At 43.7% G+C, this 18,700-nt stretch overlaps 4 protein-coding genes and 1 non-coding gene across 5 annotated transcripts; 2 read left to right on the top strand and 3 right to left on the bottom strand.

Moving 5' to 3' along the window:
* Positions 1–2,477: 2,477 nt before the first annotated feature.
* On the bottom strand, positions 2,478–3,918 carry BYT42DRAFT_586415 (uncharacterized protein). The gene is made up of 6 exons (XM_051570065.1): positions 3,784–3,918; positions 3,580–3,723; positions 3,374–3,514; positions 2,997–3,318; positions 2,793–2,926; positions 2,478–2,708 (listed from the first exon to the last, which is right to left on the bottom strand). The coding sequence occupies exons 1-6, from the start codon at positions 3,847–3,849 to the stop codon at positions 2,685–2,687; spliced, it is 831 nt and encodes a 276-aa protein (XP_051419009.1). The 5' UTR covers positions 3,850–3,918; the 3' UTR covers positions 2,478–2,684.
* A 2,138-nt stretch (positions 3,919–6,056) lies between these two features.
* On the bottom strand, positions 6,057–6,491 carry BYT42DRAFT_617919 (uncharacterized protein; the record flags this gene model as incomplete). The annotated part of the gene is made up of 1 exon (XM_051572220.1): positions 6,057–6,491. One exon carries the CDS (start codon positions 6,489–6,491, stop codon positions 6,057–6,059), a length of 435 nt encoding a protein of 144 aa, XP_051419008.1.
* Positions 6,492–7,895: 1,404 nt separating this feature from the next.
* On the top strand, positions 7,896–9,397 carry BYT42DRAFT_504323 (uncharacterized protein; the record flags this gene model as incomplete). The annotated part of the gene is made up of 6 exons (XM_051564963.1): positions 7,896–8,055; positions 8,114–8,212; positions 8,283–8,324; positions 8,404–8,446; positions 8,510–8,728; positions 8,797–9,397. 6 exons carry the CDS (start codon positions 7,896–7,898, stop codon positions 9,395–9,397), a joined length of 1,164 nt encoding a protein of 387 aa, XP_051419007.1.
* Positions 9,398–10,606: 1,209 nt separating this feature from the next.
* BYT42DRAFT_549534 (uncharacterized protein) lies at positions 10,607–11,281 on the top strand (the record flags this gene model as incomplete). The annotated part of the gene is made up of 1 exon (XM_051566081.1): positions 10,607–11,281. One exon carries the CDS (start codon positions 10,607–10,609, stop codon positions 11,279–11,281), a length of 675 nt encoding a protein of 224 aa, XP_051419006.1.
* A 1,327-nt stretch (positions 11,282–12,608) lies between these two features.
* BYT42DRAFT_t136 lies at positions 12,609–12,691 on the bottom strand. Its single transcript has one exon. It is a non-coding gene; the product is annotated as a tRNA-Leu (tRNA).
* Positions 12,692–18,700: the final 6,009 nt, after the last annotated feature.

Here is an 18,700-nt window from a genome sequence, read left to right as displayed (position 1 = left end):
TATCGAAATGATGGACACCACTTGCACCTCTTTGGCCGACTCTTTCAGCAGTATATCGTAGATATGTATGCCAAGATGGAACAAAACCGCCTCAATCACCTTCGCCTCAACCAGTCCCGACTGCGTGCTGATGTGTATTCAGGCGTACAAGATGCTCTCCAACTTGACGACAACAATATGAATATGAATTCCATCGGTCAGCCTGTCATCCTTCCGTCGTCATTCATTGGCAGCCCTCGAAACATGCAACAGCTGTACCAAGATGCAATGAGTATCGTCAGATGTTTTCGGAAAGCCTGACCTCTTCATTACATTCACGTGTAATCCAAAATGGCCAGAAATTCGGAATGAGCTTCTTGCTTCACAGACAGTATCTGATCGGCCAGATTTGACAGCACGAGTTTTCAACCTCAAGCTCAGAGCTCTTTTGAAGGATCTAACAAAAAACCATACACTTGGAAAAGTAATTGGCTACGTTTATACCGTCGAGTTCCAGAAAAGAGGATTGCCTCATGCGCATATTCTACTCATTTTAAAAGAAGCTGATAAACCTGTGACGCCAGAGCACTACGATTCTATTGTATCGGCGAAGATACCTGATCCACAGCAGTTCAAATGAACATTTCACCAAAAATATAGTATACCCTGAGTTTACCAATAAATATCCCCAATTGTGATCTTGAAGATCACGGGCTCCACCTGCGCCCTCTACCTCATACGTTAGAACTGGCACACCTTCATGCCATTCTAACCACACCCATGGTAGCATACCCTGAGTCTACCAATAAATATCCCCAATTGTGATCTTGAAGATCACGGGCTCCACCTAGTTTCCTAATTAAAATTTTTGGGAAATTAGCGATTTTGTAAATCACATGATCTACACTAAGTTATCAGGACCTGTTAAACCTTTTTTTATATCCTTTCAACCATGCCTCGCTGCCCACTTTCACGATAATAGGCGAAACAATTAGCAGCAAGATGCCGTTTGCGCCAGTTGTGGTTAAACAGAGTATCGTCGTCTTTCGAATAAAAATGTGAGTAGAGCTCTCTTTGAAGAAAAGTGGTTGATGATACGACTGGCGTTCTTCTGTAGCATCATTCAATTTGTTTTTTTTGTCAGTTATACTATATATGTCCTTTCACTCTCTTTCAATTTTCAATGAATCGAATAATACATAAGCAGACGTGCTTCGATCTATGAGTTCATGCACCAGTAAGGTGACTATTGTTTCATCCATGGAAAATCATATATTTTGGTCTTCTTATCTTTTTTCTTTTGCTTTTCTCTCTCTCTTTCTGTTTGCTTGATAAACCCTCACTATCATTGTATCAAGATCCCATCCGCGTCCATTATCCAGACCATTCTTATCCCGTGTATATAACTTGGTTGAATCGACTACAATCCTCAAAAAGGTAAGCGTCGAGTGGTCCACCATCGATTTTGCTCCGGCAAAACAGACTCACCCCTCCTTTGCTTCCATCCTTCTTCCAGCTTCCGGTTTCCGTTTCTTTTCGCCTGACAAGTTCTGGATGCTACAAGTTGACTTTCTCTCGCCATCCATCCATCCATCCATCCATCTGGCGAAACTGGATGACGTCAAAGGTCATCGTTGGTGGTGTGACTCTCTTTTTCATCGGAAAAACGCTTACGTGTCCTCTTCATGTTCCTCTCCTTTGGATTGCTTCTCATGATATGGTATTCGAGATGTCTTCCCGATTATTGTATTTTGTAGTTCATAGTTTGTATTTTGTATTTTGTATTTTATATTTCATGTACATATTCTTTTCGCAGTTTTTTCCTCTTTTTTTCCTACAGGGTTTTTTAGGAGGTTTTTACTGACGCGACCATTGTTTTTTTATCATCATGTACTTTATTTGTTTCTTTCTTTTTATTCGGGGGACTCTCGATATCTGGAATCCAACTCGAAGTTACCGTCACTTCTGGCCACGTCAATATTTTTTGCCTGCTCAAGCTGACACCACCGATCCATCGCTTAACTGTCCCTGGAAGCAATTTTATTTTCCGCATCGAGGAAGAAGCTTACCTGGCGGTCAGTATTCATCGTTTTTTTTTCCGGTACACCATTTGGTTCAAAGGCAAGTCCAATTTCTTTTCCTTTGCTATGATGTAATAAACGTATACTAATTCAAAAATTTTTCAATGTCATATAATCCAAGTCGTGTCAAGCGATCAATGGCTATCGAAAACTTCAAATAACAAAGGTAAAATATCTTGACGAAAATTTGAATCAATCAAAGAGCTTACTAACTCATTTTTTTTAAATACCCAACATACCCACACATCTTTCTAGATCTATCATAGCCTGGGCGGGATGGAACTGAGGGGGGGAACCAGTGCTGCCCTGCGCGTGTTCAGAAACAAATCACGTTGCAACGTATGCCATAAGGTTGTCATTAATATACCGAAGTTCCGTCAAGAGTTCTCGCCCAGGTTATGCCGTGTTTGCGTTAGGCTTTTTGTCTGACGAAAGTCGCTCAATGTAAGGGGGCGACCTCCGGTGGCAGGCGGCATCCATTGCACAGCGGGTGTACGGCTTGTTAGCTCTTACTATACGTTCTCCGACAAGTAAGGAGATCATTTATAAAGGATACAAAATCTACGATATTAAATATGGGCTATAACTTATACTAAAAGAACAGGAAAACAATACTCTTTGTATTTAGGCCGAAGATACTTGACCAAACTGCAAAAAAAAAAAAAAAGGAACAAAAAAATAGCCCAACGTGAGTACGAAATCCATAGGTCAGAAAGCTTTTTGGTATCTTACATAGTTGCTGGGGATAATGCCAACGCTGCCGTCAGCCTTACGAGCTTGCCACCAGTTTCCTTTCTGGTCCACTATCTCGAGGATTTCACCCTTGTCAAAGCTTAATTCATTCGGATCGTCAGGATTAGCTTGATCTAGAGAGTATCAAAATCATCGAAGAGTAAGTAATGCCGAATTTTTTCTTCATGAAACAAGTGGTCTTACAGGCGTGAAGTGCTCGCACTTTTTCTCGGAATTCCGTTGTCGTTGGGGCAGCATTCGTATTATAGCTAGCCGATCCTGCAGGTGTAGCAGTGGGGGATGTGATAGCTGCAGGATGGGGTGAAGTCGGACGAGGAGTGTGAGGTCCAGTATGGCTCATAGGAATGGAAGTCTCGCCGCCGTGAGGATATGGCTGGGTCAAAGTCTTTTCTCCTTCCAGATGAGCCGCTGCAGCTGGCTGTTGGTTAACGGTGTTCGTGTTCAGGTAAATGAGCTGATGAAGGTAACTGTGGGGTTCACTGCCGAAAACGAATATCCACAAGAACTAGCAATTGCGTGAGTCTACTGAGTTTTTCGGTTTAATATGTCCACTCCCGTACCTGAATAATGATCAATATCACGTAGCCAGCAGCAAATGCATTCCATGCTGATGTATGCCATCCACCGATTTTCCATGTCGGCAATACATTGTCAAGAACTAAAGTCAGCATAGCAATGCTGGCACCTAAAAAGGTCAGCAGCTGCAGTGGTCGACGCATGATGAGTTTACAGGTTGCCAATGGAACGCTTGGTGTTTGGTATTTACCGCTAGACGATAGTGATCGTAGGTTCCTGTGAGAGTCAAAAATGTCACGGCCAGAATAATGAGCAATTCATAGACAATGATCCACCAATTGGCACGCGCAACTGGAATGGCACAAGCTCCACCAAAGGCAATAATCCAGGCAACCTAGAAGATTGAGGATCAGAGTCAGTTTCGGGGCATCAAACTCGAAAATAGTTTGCTTACAAAAGCAAGTGAAGTTGTTCCTAGGAGGAACAAGTTCTCAGTGAGTCGCCGAACTGACAAGGTCATGATTAAGGAGCGCAGTAAGAGGGAAAACGGAAGCAGTGACTATTGACCTTTTAGCTGCTGCGCTTGGCATCGTCGTGCAACAGTCACACAACAGTTCATTGTCTAAAACCTCCTTACACGAGGCTTCTGCGAGTCAGATATGAGATCAGATCTGCCGACAATCATCGATCATATACCGAACGTATAATGTCACGGTGATCCCCTTGACACCTTTAATTTAAAAACCATGCATTTATTATTGGATTACACGCGAACATTGATATGCAAGTCTTTGTTCTCAGCAAGTAAAGATTCAGTTTTATCATTTATTGTATGGTCAATTTCTATCTAGCCTACTGCTACGGCGTCACCATTCATTTTTTTAAGGGGATCATGATTGGCACTCACTACAAGCATATTATGATTCATCATGCCATTTCGAGTTGTCCATCGACAAACTTGTATGGTACCATTGTTCTCTGTTTCGGGTTTCTTTGAAAAGAATTACAACATCGCCACCCCTGTATACGCATTTTTTGGAATGGATCAATGTGATTCAATACTCGATTAAGGCTCGGTTGTGTTAGCCAATGTGCTATTTTAGTTGAATTCTTCGTCACCGTCGTACAATGAGCTCAGCTTGAATATTGCTGTGATGCATTGTCAGGAGTTCTGCAGCTTATTTTCTGCAGCATCACGACATCAACACCACCTCGTAAGTGAAGACATCATAGACGTTACACCAAATTCAATTTCTCACAGTCATTGATCGTCTCTGCTGATGGATTATTGACTTGATTCATTGAATGTGTTTCAGTTCGTATCAAAAATCATTCACGTTTTCTCAATCAACAATTACTGCTTTCTTGCCTTCTTTACAGTTTATTCAACTTTTGAAGTCACAAAAAAATCGGTGTTCAAATGACCAATAAAAAAATGCAGAAGCAACCAATGAGAACGAAACAAATTGGGAAAAAGATCATTAGTCAAAAAATGTGGTTTAGACAGACGAAAAATAGAAAAAGAGCAAGTCAGTATGACTATATAATGCAGATGGCTTACCTGTAAACATCTACAGGCCTTCGTTGCCCGGAAAAACCAATCAAGTGGGCCAGGACGGACTACGCAGTACTGTTCAGCGCTTGTCGAACGAAAAGAGCACGCGCCGGAACCGTCGATGGTCGGCCAGTTGAATAAACTATTATAGAAAAATCATATTTAGAATTACAAATTTCTATTCTTAAAGGATCAACAGCCTTGAGCTTACCTTCAGTTCAATGCAAAATAATGATAAAAAGACAACCTCGGAGAAAAAGATGACCTTGAAAGGTAGAATGGAGGTTCGGGGAAAAGGAAAGAACTTTGGCAGACGCAGTGGGATGTCCATTTTATAGACATTTTTGATGGACTGCTGTTGAGCCAGTCACTGTTGGGAAATTTCGTGAGAAGTATCATCGCATCAGCTGCGATGTACAAAAAAAAAAAAGGGGGGGGGGTTGGTAATAGAGCGAACTCAAAGAAGCAAACAAAAAACTTTTCATGTCTTCAAACTAAATGTGAAAGGACCGTAAACCTAGACGCGGTACTACAAGAAGCTTTTGTGGTCTCTTGCATCCGAATAAGGAGGCCTCAAAACATCAGCTGCAATGCACAGTAGACAAAAAAAAGAGAGAAAGAGAACAGTGTTCCACGGAATGACAGGAAGCAATCAAGAATCGTGATACCATTCTTTAGGATAAGTCGAAGTACAGGAAAAATAGGGACCGGATGATATCAGAATTGAAGCATTTGGATAGCATTACAACGTCGATTAAATCTGCACAGGATTCATATTTCATTCTGCTTGTGACATTGCTCTACAGTAACTCTACAGTCTTTTCTCCTAAGAAAACTTAAAAGAGGTATAAAGTATAAATCGAGCTTTCATATCGTTCACCAACGGTCTCTTGACTCGATCTGATCTCATTCTCATGAGAGAGAGTTATTATTTTCTATACTAGCCCCATACAGCGAGGGTAGAATGAACTGTCGAGAGAAATCGTACGGTCTTCCGATGGTTCAATTCCGTATATGGCTCATCGCCGAAGGTTGGACGCGGGAAATATATTTTTTGTTCAAGGGATGTAGCATATCAGGGCGGATATGAGGTGACGCAAACTAGTGTAGTTTTAACAAGGGACAAGTATCAGTGGAATAATAGAACAGATTGTATGTGGGTTGATCGCTGGTCATTTTTCGTTTTGGAACTCTTTGACGAGAGCGCGGTGGGCCACAGCCAGCTGGGCTTCCAATGCACGTACTCGTTCTCTATTGGCACGTTCTCTTTCATCCACAGCGTCTCGTTCGCTTTGAAGTACAGCGACACGTAACCGTAATCGGCTATTTACGGTCTCGAGTTCATGGACACGCTGTTCCAAAGATTCCATCTTGAGCATCTTTCGTAACCGTGAACGTCGAGCAGCATCAGTATTTTTTTGGCGCTTAATGGCAATGTCATCACTGGCTTGTTTCCGATTGGAGCTGGATCTTTTTAGAGAAAGAGGATTGGGCTTTGTAGCTATAGGCCCAGGTAAGGAGGAACCTAGTAAGGTAAAGGCCTTGAGGATGAGCGGCAGCACCACTTGTGGATGCAGAGTTGCCTGGTTACCCTGGCACGCCTCCATGCCATTCTAACCACACTCATGGTCTGGTTTAGTCAAAGCAATTGCACAGGAGCTTTTGGATCGATCAATTCAATGGATCTACTTATGTCCTTATATGTAACAGATCACAGTGATCCAATGATCCATTGGCTATTTGTTGCCTAGTATGGAATCTGAATGATTGAAACTACCATGCACACATCACCTTGTGTTCATATCAGAACCACACTGAAATGGACTTCAGCTGCTGGCTGCATAACCTGTATTTCCTAGAGCATTTACAGTTCTGTTATAGTATACGAAGTCTGGTGATATGTCAGGCTCACATGTCGCACATTCTTTTTTTTTGGAGGCTATTTATTGTAGATTATGCTGTTATCCCAGGTTCTGCTGCTCTAGGTCTGCCCTGTAAAGTAAGCAAAACGGTAATTGCGTACTTACCTGGAACTACTGTAGCTTACTACAATTGCGCCGCATTGACCAAAAAACTCGCTGGACTCTTTCTCGCTGATTGACCTGGGCGCTATGGTTATTAATGTAAAAGTACAGTGGCAGATGTTCTACAGTGATATGTTTGCATAGATTAGAAAGAAGTCTTACAGTTTAGTTCAGACTATTGACAGATTACTCTGCATTACTGCAGCCGGCCATTGAATCATCAGTAATTGTTTTAAGCATTCGACATATTATTTGATATTCTTTGTTGCAGCCATCTTATTTCTTGGCTTACCGGGTGCCGAAAACATGTAGAGCCACCAGTTCAACGATGAAAATGTCATGGAGTAGGCATTCGTGCATATGGAGTGCGTCAAGAAGTCGGCAGAACCTTACTTGTTTCCTCTGGACCTTTGCAATTCACCCTCATACTTCAGACCTTCTGCTCACCTGAATCTGAACTACTGCCCGTCCTTTTTTTGGTTTGACTTCCATCAGCCGATGAATCAAAAAGTTCATCACAAACGATTAAGGTTGCTTCAAATCGGCCTTTCTCTGCTGTGACAACGCTGATGCTTGATTGTTTATCGTAAACAGCAATGAGTACATGTATGCATACACATATAAACCCGATAAGCGTAATGATGTTTAGATATTGTCAGAAAGCATCGTCTGCGTGTGGTTTATAGAAAGAAAACAGTTTGAATACAGTGGAAAGGTTTGATCGGTGTTTCAACTAGTTGATAAGCGCTCTTAGGAGGGGTTGCACCCGAACTTGCAGATCTCGGGTTTTTTCCAGACGGCTTCAGTAACACATGAGCGCAAAAAGGAAGCAAGTGAAAGAGTTAGGTGTTCCAAGGCTTAGCAGGCCCAGTCAAACTGCGCCCCATCACCACTTTTAATTGGTAAACAGATCAAGTCCACAAAGAATATAAAAAGGATGCTGTTTGTAGCTTTATCTGTACGCACTGGTTTTACCTCCTCATCACCATGCCGCCCACCCGCGATTCTCTGTTCAACCATAAGGAATCCTTGGCTGTTCTTGTGCTCATTTCTTTTGAGGCAATATGCATTTCGATTCTGGAAGGACTGGTCATCAAGAACCATCTTGAACTTGTCAGCAATTGCCAAATGGACAACAACGGGAAAGGTACCGCGGTGGTTGTGAGCCAAGCGATAACTATAATATTTTGCTTATCGCCGATTAGGTGTGAGCGAATCGGATTTGATCTATCATGGATTGTTTATCGTTAGCCAGGTGTTTCAGGTCATCCTCTGTCTAGACGCATTGCATCAGCGGAACACAGGTAGGCGTTGATCCCTCGTTATCCAGCACCATAGAAAGCACCATTTCTGAGTTTTGACACGTTACTCTAGCCCAATTATGTACATTGGTCATTTTTGGACTGCTTGTTGTAGGTAAAATGATCGGATATACCCCAGTTTGTGTTTCGTTACTTTTAGCTTATCATCAATTGATCATGTACAGTATACGGAGGAATCCAGTTGCAGCAACATATGATCCTGGAGGAAGTGGGTTGGTAAGCAGGTTTTAGCTAGCTACTCAATTACGTACACACAAAGTCTCACGATATCCTTATCAGTGGCTCCAATGAACTATGGGCACCCGTTGACCCCCGTTGGCCAGACACCGTCGAGGGTCTGGCAGAAGCCAAAAAATACTATCAAGGAAAAATGCGTCCTCTGGAATATACCATTATTGCTCTGATCCCGGCGTTTTTCGTAGCCATTGCCGGCTTTGCATGGCGATTACGAAAACATTTCGCTTGGGACAACTATCGTACGTTTTCGGCTGATGTGCGGTAAGTCTTTGAGCACGTTACTTTGAAAGTTTGTGGAACGACCATAATGAATATGCATCAATCATTAGTGTGCGGAGCGCGTTGATTACATCGAGTGTCTTGCTGACGTTCCTGAAACTGGATTTTTATTTCATTTTTTCATTCGGTGCCCAGCTGATCCCATCGCAGAAACTGCATTACGATGAAACCGTGGCCGAGATTATCCTTGTGTTTGTCTTTGGAGCGGTTGGACTGCTTATCGCCATCGTTGGCGTTTATCGTGAGAACATGTATTTCATGGCGGCGTCCATCATGGCGGGCATACTAGGTGTTGTTTATTTCGTCTATCGACTCGCGAAAATATCGGTCCCTCGGCCACTGACTTACGATCCTTACACCTTTACACGGCGGTTTTTAATTTTTACCACCGCCATCGCCATTGCCATTCTATTAGTGACATTGATCTTAGCCATTCAATGCGTATGGAACTTTAAGAAAGGTGTCCGAGTGTACGAGAAACGAAAAGCGGACGAAAAGCGCCCAAACCAATCCGATCTCCCCATCGAACACGAACTCGCCGATACTTATGAACTGGACTGTAAACAGGAGCTCCACCATGGCGCCGATGCTCAAAAGACGCTTCTTGGCGATAAGGCCCGTCAGAACCGCGATTCATGGACTATTGAATGATCCACTGACTTAATATTCAAAGGATCAATTTGTAATATTTTAGCCATCTGTGGCATGTCATGTGAAAAGCTGGGCAGCAGTTTTTTCCTTCGTAAATCATTTTGATGCAATCTCTAGTCATATTTGATAAAGAACAACCTCAAATAAATTTGCATAGCCAAATACCTTGAATCAGATCAGACATCAGCCACGTGCAGATTTAGCTCAGAAGCAAGAAAAGTCATGGTCTGTCTTCCAAAGAGATTTGCTGTTATGCTGATCTAATAATCTTCAGATTTATATCAATTACTACTGCAAGACATCTCATCAAATGCTGACGAAAAGTAAGATCGCGTAGCGAGCTCAGAGTTTTCCCTATATCACATATATGATTTCGCTATAATTCGCTGTCATGGGCACCCATTGATATGTCGCTACGCAACAACTGAATCTAATCGTCACGTAAAACTTGCCATGGTTTAACAATGAACGTGGGGTCCGCATATTTCATCCTACTTTGAGCAACAACAGCAGCATCTTACACGAACAGTTTCCGCATCAGTGGCCTCTGTTTAACTGTTATCGTACATATTATACATGTGTGTGCCGGTGTCTCTGTCGTAAACGCCCGTCAAAGATTTGCAAGGCGCTATGATTTCATATGTATGGTCGTATAAAGAAATATTTATCAGGACTGGTCGCCATGGTATGACGCTGCTGGTATATGAATATGACTATCCATGAGTGTTTATCGTGCCATGAAGAGTCTTCAGAAAGAAATAACTAACTACGATAAAGCCTGCTGATGAGCTCGCGTATTAAGAAGAGGATGGTGCGTCAAAGCATGAGGGAAAAGATTGGCCAAAGGGAGAACTGAAACTGCGCACGCGTCAGGTGGAAAAAATGGAAGAAATCTTGATATTCCGGTTCTGCCATCGCCCATCGTGCGAACAATTATCCTCTATTGGATATGGTTCATTTATGATATCCAATCAAGAAGGATTTTTCATGTAGGCAAAACTTGTCATCAAATCAACCAATCAACGGTTGACTATGCAAAATGATAATCTGCCCAAAGTACGATGGGCAGTCCCGCCCATGGAGAGCCCATGGATTTGTTCAAATTTGATGCCTTTTTTCCTCATTTTTCTTACTTCCCATAAAGCGAGCCTTGATATACCAATCGCCGTAACGAACTTGAACCACCAAAAAAAAAAAAAAAAAAAAAAAATGAATACAACCGCCTGGGGACTTGACGCCAAAGCATTAGACGATTGGCTTGAAAAAGATTTACAACAATCTGGCATTTTATTACCCAACGCTCAAGCAGCCGACACATGGTCCGACAGTGATATGAAGCCCATCAAGCAGGAAGATTCCACCACTCAATCGTCCGCATCCTCATTGTTAGAAGCGCCTGTTGAAAAATCGCAGTCTGAACCAGCATTGGGTGGCACGACATCGGAAAATCAAATGCGTGAGTGCAGTAACCAGGCAACTCTGCATCCACAAGTGGTGCTGCCGCTCATCCTCAAGGCCTTTACCTTACTAGGTTCCTCCTTACCTGGGCCTATAGCTACAAAGCCCAATCCTCTTTCTCTAAAAAGATCCAGCTCCAATCGGAAACAAGCCAGTGATGACATTGCCATTAAGCGCCAAAAAAATACTGATGCTGCTCGACGTTCACGGTTACGAAAGATGCTCAAGATGGAATCTTTGGAACAGCGTGTCCATGAACTCGAGACCGTAAATAGCCGATTACGGTTACGTGTCGCTGTACTTCAAAGCGAACGAGACGCTGTGGATGAAAGAGAACGTGCCAATAGAGAACGAGTACGTGCATTGGAAGCCCAGCTGGCTGTGGCCCACCGCGCTCTCGTCAAAGAGTTCCAAAACGAAAAATGACCAGCGATCAACCCACATACAATCTGTTCTATTATTCCACTGATACTTGTCCCTTGTTAAAACTACACTAGTTTGCGTCACCCTCATATCCGCCCTGATATGCTATCCATGCTCAGATCGTACACCACCCATTATCCGCAAAAAACCACCTACACACAAAACCAAACATATAAACCTCGAGATATCCTTCTATGTATTGAAAATGTTCTCACCAGAAAACTTTTCGTATAAAATTTATCATCTACTTCTTCGTCTGCAGTCCCTACTGTACATCCCACACGTCGCCGCACCATGCTCCGCTGCCAATGCAGTATGACTTTACGTTCTTAAGTTAGTGCGTCCGCATAAGTTAGTTCAGTTTTGAGCGTTTTCACCGCTCGAGCATTATTTTATACATGATTCACATTTTTTCGTGATAGCCATTACTGTTTCGCGAGATTTTTTTCCTTGTGAACCAGACTTGGAACCTTTCTCTTAACAAATTGCCAAGCAATGCTCATATCGTGATGATCATTCTGTGCATCGCTTCTATCAACATAACTGGTTGTCTCATCCTATTCAGCTTGGCAAGGTAATTCATCAGCGGATGATCTGACTCACTTTGGTTCCTTGCTACTGGTACGCCTTTCTATGTTGACTCACCTGAAACAACCCTGACCAGCCCAACATCTTATTTTCTTCCAGTTGAACCTTTTCCCATAGATCATAGGGCAGCAATAGTCTGCAATGGAGGTGTGTTCACTCATTTTTAATAAATGAAAAGCTTTTGCTTTTTACTTTTTTCTCTTATTCAAGCAGGTTATGTCATGGCCTAAAGCTTTTTGTTCGTGCTCCTCTTCTCTTTATCAAAGAAATGAAGCTGTGTCGGGCCTTCCTGGTGAAAGCTTGTGCAGCGCCTTGTTTTGCCATATATGATAACGGCTCCTGTTAATGAAATGATAAACTTTGAAAATGGTAAGTTTTGCTTTCTTTATTGCCGCTCTACGCTTCCTGCACGCAATTTTACCTTTGTTTTTTCCTAAGTGGTTTTTTTACAGTAGCACTATTTCCCATAAATTCCAGGACGAGCAATAGTCCGCAACGGACGTGTGTCCCTCAAATAATAAAAAAAAATCTTTTTACTTTTGCTTTCTTTATCTGTCGACATTTCCCAGCCATTTTAACTTATTTAGTTTCGCATCAAAAATTTATTTTTTTCTTCCCACAAATCGTGCAAAATTCTCCCCTCCCACATCACCTAAAAATTGAAAGTGCTTGCCTTTCGATACAATATCATCAATGGAAACAAAAAAATAAAATAAAGAAACGCAAGGAGCGCAAAAAAGTGTGAAGAGAGTGGGATTCGAACCCACGCCTCCGAAGAGATCACGGCCTTAACGTGACGCCTTAGACCAACTCGGCCATCTCTCCACCGCTGAGTTGATGCGGCCTGTTGTGGATGTTCCGGTCGGCCTTTAAAATATTGGTCCGGAGTTGGCTGTCCGGCATGCGGCCCGGAATTTGCGAATGTAAATTTTAGCTTAAATCGAATTGATCGTGCATTGTGAATAAATCGACTCTTCTTTGAGATCTATTTTTTTGGGGGCCTTACGTTTATTTCGTGCTGACAGCAGACTTATTGACGACCCTATTTCTAACATTATATTGACTTTGACTGTCACGGAAATATACCTGGATTGCAGTATCAGAACGGCAATAAGGAGTATTGTCAGAACGGTACTGATCGTATATTTTTGCGGAAAGGCGGAACCCGTGCAACGACCTTCACTGTTTTATTTTACCTTGATCATATCTGTACCGCGGGCTCTATCGCTTACCACTCATTCCCCGATCCCTATTTTCGTTCTTCTTTAATCGCCAGCCACTTACCCGTATCAATTTATGGTGGAGAAGCTGGGCGTAGTGGCATCATCAAACAAGAATAGGGAAGAACCAGACACCCGAACTCAAGAAGACATCGAACGAACTGGAAAGGCCATCGCAGAACGAATTAAAGAAAATATCCTAAGGCGCGGCGCGGCAACGCAGAATATGCCAACTGGAGAGAATTCAAGTGGAAAATTGCCAAGTGGAAAAGCGCCAGTTGTCAACAAGGAAGAACAGCAACCAGTTCTATCGCTAAAAGCGAGCATGACTCAAGACATCACAAATTTTATTGCTAATCCAGAAAAATTTTTCGGCACAAGAGACGAGAATCCTGTAGCGTGGTTGCGGCTTATGAAGCGCATCAAGAAAGGTACGAATATGACCGACGAAATGGCGTTAATCATGGCAGGTACCCATTTGCGAGGACGCGCAGTTACATGGTGGGATGCAAAAGAAGATTCGGTCACTACGTGGAGCCAGTTCGAAACCATGTTCATCGCCAGATACGTTTCTAACGGAATGGAGGATACTTGGTGGAAAGAGATTTCCAACATGAAACAGCGACCGCACGAAAATGTAGACGACATTGCTTACCGTTTAGAAGAACTTCTAGCATTGGTTAAGGAGAAGAACGAACGCACAAAAATTCGATACTTTTGGAAATCCATCCATGCCACCATTGCTTTTGAATGTGAAAAGGAGAGAGACAAGCCTCAGTCATTCGAACAAGCTGTAGAACAAGCACGACGTATCGAAATGGCGTTACAGAAATATGGTCACCGCGAAATTCCTGAAGTAGAAAACAAGAATACCGATAACGTAGACGACAACTCGACAAACAAGCCAGTATTACCATCCGATTCGACGAGCACGACCAGCACTTTGTCCGCTCTGAACAACCTTACTGAAGAATTCCGCGCGTTACGTATTAACCTGACCCAACCGAGACGAGTACCGCTCGTATGTTTCAACTGTAACAAAGAAGGTCATAAATCGACCGCATGCACCGAACCGATGAGGCCGCGGGCGATTCGAACAAACGGTAACGACCAAGGAGGAAGTTCGGGAAAAGAGCGGGGATGGCAGTAGAGGGAGATACTGTCATCCGGAACAATCAAGAAGCTCCTGGTCCTGATACTAGTGCAACGAAACAAACCGACGAAGTCAAGAATGTCAGCTTGATACAAGGCGTTAAAGTATATACCGCAGACAAACGAACTCGATCGCAGACAAGTTCCACCGACGTAGCAGCAGAAGAACGACAAACCAAGAAAGGCAAAGGGCGCGCTGATCCTATTCCGCCGATAGCAAGTTCTTCGAAGCCGCTTACGAAGGAGACACCTGTCAAAAAAACTACGAAACGGAAGCCGCCAAGAAGGTTGGAAGTCGAATTAAGCGAGCGAAAAATATGGGATCAACTCAAGGAGACGCAAGCGAACGTAAGTATGGCAGATTGGATCGCACTTTCGAAGAGTGCAGCAAAAGACGTTCAAGACGGAATACGATATTTTCACGGACGACAACCACCAAAAAGATTGACGGCGCCCATGGAGGTCAATATGGCAACACCTGCCGAGAACGGAGAAACGGACCTCGACACAGACACAAGCTCAAGTTATTTGTTCGACTCAGAAGAAAGTATTTGGGGTTCAGACAGTGAACAGTTTTCCGACGCAGACGACTCTGATAGCGATGATACCGAGTACGAGTATCCGTACGAAATCGACAAGTTGAAAGCGAGTTCACCGTTACGTGGTGTGATCACGATATTCGACCAGCCACTGGAAGCGACCTTCGATACCGGATCCGGAGTCTCGTTGATCAGTCAAGACCTTGTCAACGCACTTGGACTGAAAGTAACAAAGGACAAGTTATCGATAGAATCAGTTCATGGCGACGTTTCATCCCCTTACCCAATCGTTACCTCCGTACCAATACGAATTGCCGGAAAACTGCGACGAGAACACATGGTCGTAACCGATCGACGAACGAACTTGATATTGCTCGGTAATACATGGTTCAAACAATACGATATACGGCAGCATGTGAAGAACGGAAAGCTGATTATACCGACGAAGCGGGGAAGAGGTTACGTGGAACTGGCGGTGAAGATAATGGAAGATAACGATCAACAAAAAGACAGTGTCGAAGCGTTCGCTGTGTATGCGAGTAGAAAGGCTGCCGACGATCTGAAAACCTATACCGAAGAACGGCTAGAAGCGCAAATTCAAGAACAAGACGGAAAAGAAGAACAAGAGAAAATACCGAAAGAAATCGAAGAAATACTGCTTGGTCACGAAGATTGTTTTGTGGAAAACGCGGGGCTCGGTCGTGTAACGGACGTGCAGCATCACATACCGACGAATACGGAAACGCCGATCACCTCCAAACCGTACCGACTGACATGGCAAGAGGAGGAACAGTTAGATAAAGAATTGAAGGAATTGCTGGAATTGGAACTTATACGACCATCAAGTGGCACTTGGACATCACCTATTTTGTTCGTCAAAAAGAAAGACGGTACTCTCCGGCTATGCGTAGACTATCGGAAACTCAACGCCATCACTATCAAGGATCGATACCCTTTGCCGATCATCGAGGAGCTACTGGATTCGCTAGGTGGTGCAAAGTACTTTTCCACGTTGGACGCAGCAAGTGGGTATTGGCAAGTACCTATGTCTGACGACTCGATCGCAAAAACCGGCTTTGTTACGAAGAAAGGTACTTACGAGTTCATGGTCATGCCCTTCGGACTGACGTCAGCACCGGCCACGTTCCAACGGCTCATGTCAAACCTGTTCGCCCCGTATATTGGCAAGTTCGTCTATGTTTTCATAGACGATATCATCGTTTATTCCAAGACACTCGACGAGCACCGACAACATTTACAGCAGATACTGACGGTATGTGAAGCAGCAAATTTACGACTGAAACGATCGAAGTGCAGCTTCGCTCGGAACCAGGTTGAGTATTTGGGACACGTTGTCTCCGATCGCGGACTTTTACCGATGACACGCAATGTGGAGAAAGTATTGGCGATGAAGGAACCGCGAAACAAGGATGAAATCAGCTCTTTTCTGGGAACCGCGGGATACTATCGAAAGTTTATCCCCGATTATGCGACGATCGCGAAACCGTTGACGAAATTGCAAGGAAAGAAGAAGAAATTCGAATGGAGCCAGAGCCAGAAGGAAGCCTTCGAGAAGCTCAAATGGTGTTTGTCCCATCCACCCCTTCTGGCGTTTGCAGACCGCAATCAGGTACAAATCGTGACAACCGACGGATCGTTTAAGGCCATTGGTGCTATTTTGTCACAATCCCCGGATGGATCTGAACAAGACGAAAAGGTTATTTGCTACGCATCAAGAAGTCTGCATGGAGCCGAGGTCAATTATTCCGCTACGCACATCGAGGCTCTTGCAGTCATCTGGGCAATCGACTACTTCCGACATTATTTAGCTGGACGACATTTCGTACTGTATACCGACCATCGCGCACTGAAGTTCATTTTTGACAACCCGAAACCGACTTCGAAACTGACGAATTGGGCAGTTTGTCTTATGGAGCACAATATGGAAATCCGATACCGCCCAGGAAAGAAGAATCCAGCTGATGCTTTCACCCGGTTGATCACACACGACGAAAATGCAACACCGTAGATCCAGCGCGAATTATGCAACACCGAGCGAAACACAAAAAAAAAAAAAAAAAAAATTCCCAAGAAAACCTACAAAAAAAAAAAAAGAAGAAAAACGTATCCGGAAAACATCAACAAAAACATTTCTTTTCGACACATGGAATACCCTCGATATCTTGCGTTATATTTTTACCTTAGCGAAAACCGGTACCCATTGGACTGTACGGAATCTATGAAGAGAACAATACGCAATCAAGCCAAGAAGATAGCCATCAGCAACGGAAAGATGTACCGAAAACGAAAAGACGGCTCGATTGCACAAGAAATATTACACGAAGGGAATGTCGACGACGTTATCCGAAGCGTACATAACGAAGGTCATTTTGGAGTCAACAATACTTGGAGACGAATACGATTACAGTATGAAGCCGAAGGCCTATTTGCAAGAACAAGAAAACTCGTCAGCGAATGCCAAACATGCCAATTTCGCGCTAGAGGAAAACCAAAAAGAAGAGAACAAGCCCGACCGATACCTTCACCATCCAGGCCGTTTTACATGATAGGATGCGACGCAGTGGGCCCTATAACGGAAAGCAAACGTGGTAACAAGTATATACTGGTAGCTATTGATTATCTAACTCGTTGGCCAGTTGCTGCAGCCGTTCCCAATATCACAGAAGAAACCACCGCGAACTTCTTATTCGATTGCGTCGTGAAGGATTTTGGCGTTCCCACATACATACTCACTGATCGCGGAAGCAACTTTACCTCAGGCTACGTTGGTGAATTTCTACAACGCTTGGGATGTCGACACATCACCACCACAGCCTATCGACCACAAGTCAACGGTCTTTGCGAAAGAATGAATGGAACTATTGTGAGCGCCTTAGCGAAACTTGCCCGTGAAGACGACAACCGCGAGCGCTGGGACGATTATCTCGCAGCGGCCGTATTAGCGGTACGAACCATGCCGAATGAAGCCACAAGATTTTCTCCCGGGATGCTCCTATACGGATATGAAATGCGAACCCCCGCTACATGGCCACCACCCAGAATGGATTACGTAGAAGGAGAAATCGACGAAGAAATACTAAGCCGAATGAAGGTCATCCAGCATCTGACTGAAGACGATCGGATCGAGGCAAGAAAGCGTACCAGAATCAAGCAACGAAAGGCGAAAGAACGATACGATCGCACTGTCAAAATGCAAAGAAGATACGAAATCGGTGATAAATTGCTCATGAAGGACACCCGCCCCCCTGGGAAGTTAGCTGACAAATGGATTGGCCCCATGACGGTCATCAAGGCGAATCACAACGGGACATACTATTTGGAAGGACCCCAACAATTGCGATTGAAAGGACCGGTATCCGGAGACATGCTCATACCGTTCAAGGCCCACGAGTCCATGGTTCCTGACGTTTTAACAAGAATGGCAGAACAGCAATTTCGTTCCTGGATTGAGCGTACCCGACAGGATTGATCCGATTTTTTGACGGCGACCGGTTCAAGTGGGGGAGGAGATGATGCGGCCTGTTGTGGATGTTCCGGTCGGCCTTTAAAATATTGGTCCGGAGTTGGCTGTCCGGCATGCGGCCCGGAATTTGCGAATGTAAATTTTAGCTTAAATCGAATTGATCGTGCATTGTGAATAAATCGACTCTTCTTTGAGATCTATTTTTTTGGGGGCCTTACGTTTATTTCGTGCTGACAGCAGACTTATTGACGACCCTATTTCTAACATTATATTGACTTTGACTGTCACGGAAATATACCTGGATTGCAGTATCAGAACGGCAATAAGGAGTATTGTCAGAACGGTACTGATCGTATATTTTTGCGGAAAGGCGGAACCCGTGCAACGACCTTCACTGTTTTATTTTACCTTGATCATATCTGTACCGCGGGCTCTATCG

Source organism: Radiomyces spectabilis (genome assembly GCF_025331425.1).
Source record: "Radiomyces spectabilis strain NRRL 2753 chromosome Unknown BYT42scaffold_15, whole genome shotgun sequence".
NCBI classification, from domain to species: Eukaryota; Fungi; Mucoromycota; class Mucoromycetes; order Mucorales; family Radiomycetaceae; genus Radiomyces; species Radiomyces spectabilis.
This window is presented reverse-complemented; position numbering and strand designations above follow the sequence as displayed.

Bases quoted from the DNA above. Each gene is read 5' to 3' on its own strand.
- BYT42DRAFT_586415 (XM_051570065.1), bottom strand. From the start codon at position 3,849: ATGACCTTGTCAGTTCGGCGACTCACTGAGAACTTGTTCCTCCTAGGA. The intron at 3,724-3,783 runs GTAAGCAAACTA...TCAATCTTCTAG, and splicing joins GAACAACTTCACTTGCTTTT to GTTGCCTGGATTATTGCCTT. The intron at 3,515-3,579 runs GTAAATACCAAA...CGACCACTGCAG, and splicing joins ACGATCACTATCGTCTAGCG to CTGCTGACCTTTTTAGGTGC.